This window comes from Dipodomys ordii, unplaced genomic scaffold (assembly GCF_000151885.1).
Source record: "Dipodomys ordii isolate 6190 unplaced genomic scaffold, Dord_2.0 Scaffold224, whole genome shotgun sequence".
Lineage (NCBI taxonomy): Eukaryota > Metazoa > Chordata > Mammalia > Rodentia > Heteromyidae > Dipodomys > Dipodomys ordii.
The window spans coordinates 224,953-231,152 of NW_012267440.1; the positions used below are offsets into that span (position 1 = coordinate 224,953).

Sequence of the window (6,200 nt, forward strand, 5' to 3'; positions counted from 1 at the left end):
GCTGGGAAGGTGGCTTAGAGGTAGAGTGCTTGTCTAGCATGCATGAAACTCTGGGTTTGATTCCTCAATACCACATATACAGAAAAAAGGCGGAAGTGGTGCTGTGGCTCAGGGACAGTGTCCAGGATCTGAATTCAAAACCCCAGGACTGGCAAAAAAAAAAAAAAAAAATCATTAAGCTAAGAAATGAGAGGATCACTTAAATTCTTGTCTATTTATAACTGGGGACTTCATTTTATTTTAAATAGCTTTACTGAAATATAGTTCTCATATATCACATAGCTCACTCATGAAATTCAGTGGCTTTTAATATATTCCAGAGTTTTACAACCATTACCACTATCCATTATCAAACACTTTCACCACCTCAAAAAGAAACCCCAACTGGGTGCTAATGGCTCACACCTATATTTCTAGCTACTCAGGAGACTAAGATCTGAGGGTTGGGGTTCAAAGCCAGCACATAGGCAGGAAAGTCCTTGAGACTCTGATCTCCAATTAACTGCCAAGACCAGAAATGGAGCTGTGGCTCAAAGTGGTAGAGCACTAGCCTTGAGCACAAAAGTTCAGTGACAGCACCCAACTCCTGATTTCAAACTCCAAGACTGGTACCAAAAAAAAAAGTCTCATGGACTTTTCTGCCTGGGGTGACTTTCAAACCTTGATCCTCAGATTTCAGCCTCTTGAGCAAACTAGGATTACAGGCGTAAACCAGTAGTACCTGGCGAGCATACAATTTTACATCAACTTATCTTTTATTTCTTCTAAGCATATACCTAGGAGTAGAATCAGAGTCATATGGTACCTATGCTTAATCTCTAAAATTTTTCAAAGAATCCTATACTCCCAACAGCAATGTGTAATGTATTATAAGTTCTCCACACCACTACCAACTTATACTGACTTCTTTTCATTGTTAAATAGTATACTAGGTCAGGTCTCTTTGATATTTGAAGGTAGTTTTGGTTTGCAGTTTCAAAATGACTAATGCTGTTGAGCATGTTTTGATGGGCTTTTGGTATTTGTATATCTTCTCTGGGAAAATGTCTATTCTGCTAATTTTTCTTTTTTTCCCTTCTTTCTTTTGGTGATGCTAATGTTTAAACTCAGGGTCTGGTGCTTGCTAGGAACTCTATCACTGAGACACATGAACCACACCTCTGGCACTTTTGTCAATTTTTTTTTTTTGGGTCCAGTCATGGGGCCTGAACTCTGGGCCTGGGCACTGTCCCTTAGCTCTTCAGCTCAAGGCTAGCGCTCTACCACTTGAGCCACAGCGCCACTTCCGGCTTTTTTTTTTTTGCTTATGTGGTGCTGAGGAATCGAACCCAGGGCCTCAGGCATGCAAGGCAGGCGCTCTACCACTGAGCCACCTTCCCAGCCCCACTTTTGTCAATTTTTAATTAGGTTGTCATTTCTTTTTTCCATCAGCAGTGCTGGGGATTGAACCCAGGGCCTTTCACATGCTAGGAAAGTGCTCTAGCACTCAGACCCCCATAGCTCTGAATTGTCTTTCAAGTTGTAAAAGTACTGTAAGGGAGAGTTTCCATGCTCTGTCCAACATCTACCTGAGGTTGAGTGAAAACAGAACTTTATTAAAACCAGACATCAGTATGCACAGGTGTGGAATATCTAAGAACGACCTTGAGAAGTGTTTCAGATACTTACGTAAGGTTAAATTTGAAGTTGAACTGCCAAGTGTTGATTCCAGAAGGATATTCCCCCTTCTCATTTGTGAAGGTAAGGCCCAGCTGGATAATTTTTAAAAGGTCAACATTGCACCGCAGAAGCTGATACTGGTAATCTATGGAACTACGAAATTCACCAATTGGCCGCACTACCACACCGGGAAACTCTGTGTCCTGGGAGGGGAAAAAAGCCTCTACCATAAGGTTTCACAAAACAGTGGATGCTGAATTGATCATTTCTAAATAAAATTTTACCTCAATGTTTAAAGTTACATGATAAAGCCCGAGGCTAGGCATAAAAAAAAATGTATCAAGGGATACTGGGAGAACAACAAAGGCGGGGGTACCAATGCTCAATAAGAAACGTACTCATTACCTTACTCATCTAACTGTCACCTCTGCACAGCATCTTTACAATAAAATAAAATTAAAAAAAAAATTTATCTTGGGGCTAGGAAGGTGGCTCAGTGGTAGAGTGCTTGCCTTGAATGCATGAGGTGCTGGGTTCGATTCCTGAGCACCATATAAACAGCAAAAACCGGAAGTGGCTCTGTGGCAAGTGGAAGAATGCTAGCCTTGAGCTGAAGAGCTCAGGGACAGTACCCAGGCCCAGAGCTCAAGATCCACAACCAACAACAACAACAACAAAAATTATCTTAAAATTCTGTTCTCAGGGGCTGGGAAGGTGGCTCAGTGGCACAATGCTTGCCTTACATGCATGAGGCCCTGGGCTTGATTCCTCAGCACTGTGGCTCAAGTGGTAGAGGGCTAACCTTGAGCTGAAGAGCTGAGGGACAGTGCCCAGGCCCCTCCCAAAAAAAAATTCTGTTCTCACTGATGCCTATCTATTAAGGAAGCACTGGGAACATGAAGCTGTGCCCAACAATGTAAAGTCCTGAGGCAGATGGCCATAGGAATTAGGGAGCTATATGTAGATACGTGGTCAATTATGAACATTCTGAATTGAGAACAATATACAAATGAAAATACAAATGCAAGGCTGAGAAGGTGGCTCAGTGGTAGAGCACTTGCCTTGCATGCCTGAGCCCCTGGGTTCGATTCCCCAGCACCACGTAAGCAAAAAGAAAAAAGCCAGAAGTGGTGCTGTGGCTCAAGTGGTAGAGCGCTAGCCTTGAGCTGAAGAGCTAAGGGACAGCGTCCAGGCCCAGAGTTCAGGCCCCACAACCGGACCCAAAAAAAAAAAAGAGAAAAGAAAATACAAATGCAAGTAAGCAAGATAGCCATTCCAGAAAAAAAAAAAAAAAAAGTTGCATTCTGCTTGAATAAAATGACTAGAAAAAAATCATAGTTTGAATGCCAAACTACTAGGTGTAATGCCATCCTCTATAAAGCAAGAATCACAGCCAGGCATTGGTGGTTCATGCCTGTAATCCTACTCAGGAGGCTGAGACCTGAGGATCACGGTCCAATGCCAGCCTGGGCAGGAAAGTCCATGAGACTATTATCTCCATAGTACCACCAGAAGTGGTACTATGGTTCAAAGGGATGGACCACTAGCCTGGAGCAAAAGAGCTCAGAGACCTAGGCCCTGAGTTCAAGCCCCACAAACGACCAAAAAAAAAAAAAAAAATCACAAACAGCAACAGATGGAAAGGAATAAAGGTGACCTGGCTGTGAAAACTAGGGCACTGAAATAAGAGCACTGGCCTCTCTTAGGGGCCATTACCAAGATAGCCCCCTCCCTCACCAGCCATTCAATGTCAGGAAAGTGAGCCATCTATTACCAGATCTTCCCATCCTTCCAGAGGTGCCAGTAATCTAGAATTTAAGTGAGGTCTCATGGCTTCTGAATGTTGACAGTAGTTTTTTAAAGCCTTAAAAAACCCTGCACATAGTCCAACTGTTCTGAGAAACACATGTCCCCTTATGGTGCTGGCACAACTGCTTAAAGACTTTAAAATAGTGACATTACCAAAAAAAAATATCTATGATAATAGAGGTTACATCTTCCTCAGAAACACTGGCTATTTGATGTTAAAACAACACAAACTTCCATTATGTTTAACTTACCATGGCTTTATTTCTTTTTAGAATCTCACATTAAAACATTCCCTGTAAGTCTACCCAAGAAGGTGAGTCAAACAATAGAGCTACTTACCATGGCAATATAACTATAACTGAGTACGATTTCTCTGATCTTCCTCATCTCTTCCTCTAGGTTGCTGGCCCAGACTTCACAGATAACCTGGCTATTCTCAACAAGGGCTGCAGGCATCCTGAAGAAATCTGAGAGGTCAGCGTCAGCTATGTGAGTGAATACACCAGGCAATGTTTGATCTGATCTATATTTAAAAAGATATATTGAAACCAGGTAAGCTGACATAATAGCATAAGCTGCCACCAAAACAAAAACATCAGAAGAGTATTTTAAACCAGGAGCTGATGGTTCACACCTGTAATCCTAGCAACTCAGGAGGCTAAAATCTGAGGTTCAAACCAGCCTGGGGATAAAAGTCTGTGAGAGGGCTGGGAAGGTGGCTCAGTGGTAGAGCGTTTGCCTTGCATGCATGAGGCGCTGGGTTCAATTCCTCAGCACCACATAAGCAAAAAAGAAAAAAGCCAGAAGTGGCGCTGTGGCTCAAGTGGTAGAGCACTAGCCTTGAGCTGAAGAGCTGACTGACAGCACCCAGGCCCAGAGTTCAGGCCCCATAACCGGACTCAAAAAAAAAGTCTGTGAGACTCTTTTCTCCAATAAACTACCAAAAAGCTGCAAGTGGAGCTGTGGCTATACCCTTGAGCAAACTAAAGTTCAGGGATAGCACCCCGGCCCCAAGTTCAAGCCCTAAGACTAACACATTCACACAAAAAAGTTTTTTGTTTTGTATTTTTTTGTCAATCATGGGGCTTCAACTCTGGGCCTGGGTGGCTGTCCCCAGCTCTTCAGCTCAAGGCTAGCGCTCTATCTCTTGAGCCACAGTGCCACTTCCGATTTTCTGGTGGTTAAATTGGAGATAAGAGTCTCATGGTCTTTCCTGCCTGGGCTGGCTTTGAACCATGATCCTCAGATCTCAGCCTCCTGAGTAGCTAGGATTACAGGTGTGAGCCAGCAGCACACGGCGCAAGTTATTTTATTGTAAGTTAATCGGTTTAAGCTACAGTTATTCTCCACTACTGTCATCGCTGTATGTGATGGGGAGGCATATACAATTTTTTTGGTTTGTTTCTTTGTTTTTTCAAGGCCTAGAGCTTGAACTCAGGGCCTGGGCACTGTATTTGAGCCACAGCACCAACTTCTGTTTTCCGTTTGTGTGGTACTGAGGAATCGAACCCAGGGCTTCATGCATGCTAAGCAAGCACTCTACCACTAAGCCACGTTCCCAGCCTGATATGTACAGTTCTTTTAACTTGAAGAGTATAAAATTAAAGGCTGGGTGCTGGTGGCTCACACTTGTAATCCTAACTACTAGCAAATGGAACATCTGGTTTAAAGCCAGCCTGGGCAGACTTTTCCCCACAGCTGCCTTCAGCACAGAAATGAAATAAGTACCCTAGACCAATCTGTTATCTCTCTATAGGCTCTCTAAAAACTCAAATAGTCCTTTTGAACCACAAACTTTCACATCACTTTACACAGAGCCCAAATCTTAGAAACATTTGTGAAGGAATCATGGTTTCAATTTTACATATACTGAGATCTCTGGAGAAGCCTATCATCAGATCTAAACTCTCCCAAGTTTCCACAACCATGTCTCCATGGTGAAGAAGAGCACAGAACTCTACTCACCTACCCCCATTCTCCAAAAGAAATTAGCTTCCCAGAAAACCAAAGCCAAACACAACAGGAAGCAATTAAACAAATTTGTGAAAATAAATGATGAAGGATTAAAGTGGTAAAAGTCAACCCCACTGGCTGATTTGAACCCTTAACAACTAAAATAGGGACTGGGAAGGTGGCTCAGTGGTACAGAGCTTGCCTTCAGGGACAGTGCCCAGGCCCAAGTTCAGGCCCTACGACCGGACTCCCCCACAAAAAAAAAAAACAAAAAACTTAAAATAAATATCAGAAATAAAGTTATTAATGTCTACTTTAAAACTAATAATACAAAGAAACTTTTCAGGGCTGAGGATGTGGTTTAGTGGTAGAGTGTTTGCCTAGTTTGCATGAAGCCCTAGGTTTGATTCCTCAGTAACATATAAACAGAAAAAGCCAGAACTAGCACTGTGGCTCAAGTGGTAGAGTGCTAGCCTTGAACAAAAGAAACTTAGGACAGTGCCTAACCCCTGAGTTTGAGCCCTAAGACTGGCCAAAACAAAAAAAACAAAAAACTTTTCAGCAATTCAACAACAGAACTAAAGGATGTCAGGTATAAATGATTCAATCAGAAATACAATGATTTATAGTATATGTTTCAAGAGGAAATTGGAGAGTTAAGTATTCTACAAGATAAAATTCAGGGCTGAGAAGGTGGCTCAGTGGTAGAGCGCTTGCCTTGCATGCCTGAGGTCCTGGGTTCGATTCCTCAGCACCACATAAGCAAAAAGAAAAAAGCC

At 42.6% G+C, this 6,200-nt stretch overlaps 1 protein-coding gene across 4 annotated transcripts in view; it reads right to left on the minus strand.

Annotated features, from left to right (window-relative positions):
• Positions 1-6,200, minus strand: part of Cnot8 (CCR4-NOT transcription complex, subunit 8) — a 27,177-nt gene that overhangs the window by 14,476 nt on the left and 6,501 nt on the right. The window contains exons 2-3 of one of the 4 annotated variants that reach the window (XM_013035835.1): positions 3,808-3,935; positions 1,669-1,862 (exon numbers count right to left, since the gene is read on the minus strand). The exons of 1 other annotated variant lie outside the window; for it this stretch is intronic. In XM_013035835.1, coding sequence (XP_012891289.1) covers positions 1,669-1,862; positions 3,808-3,924 — 311 coding nt within the window. In that variant the 5' untranslated portion in view covers positions 3,925-3,935. Of the gene's footprint in view, positions 1-1,668; positions 1,863-3,807; positions 3,992-6,200 lie in introns of those variants that run through there. 2 more of the 4 variants (XM_013035834.1, XM_013035836.1) reach the window with 2 other exon arrangements.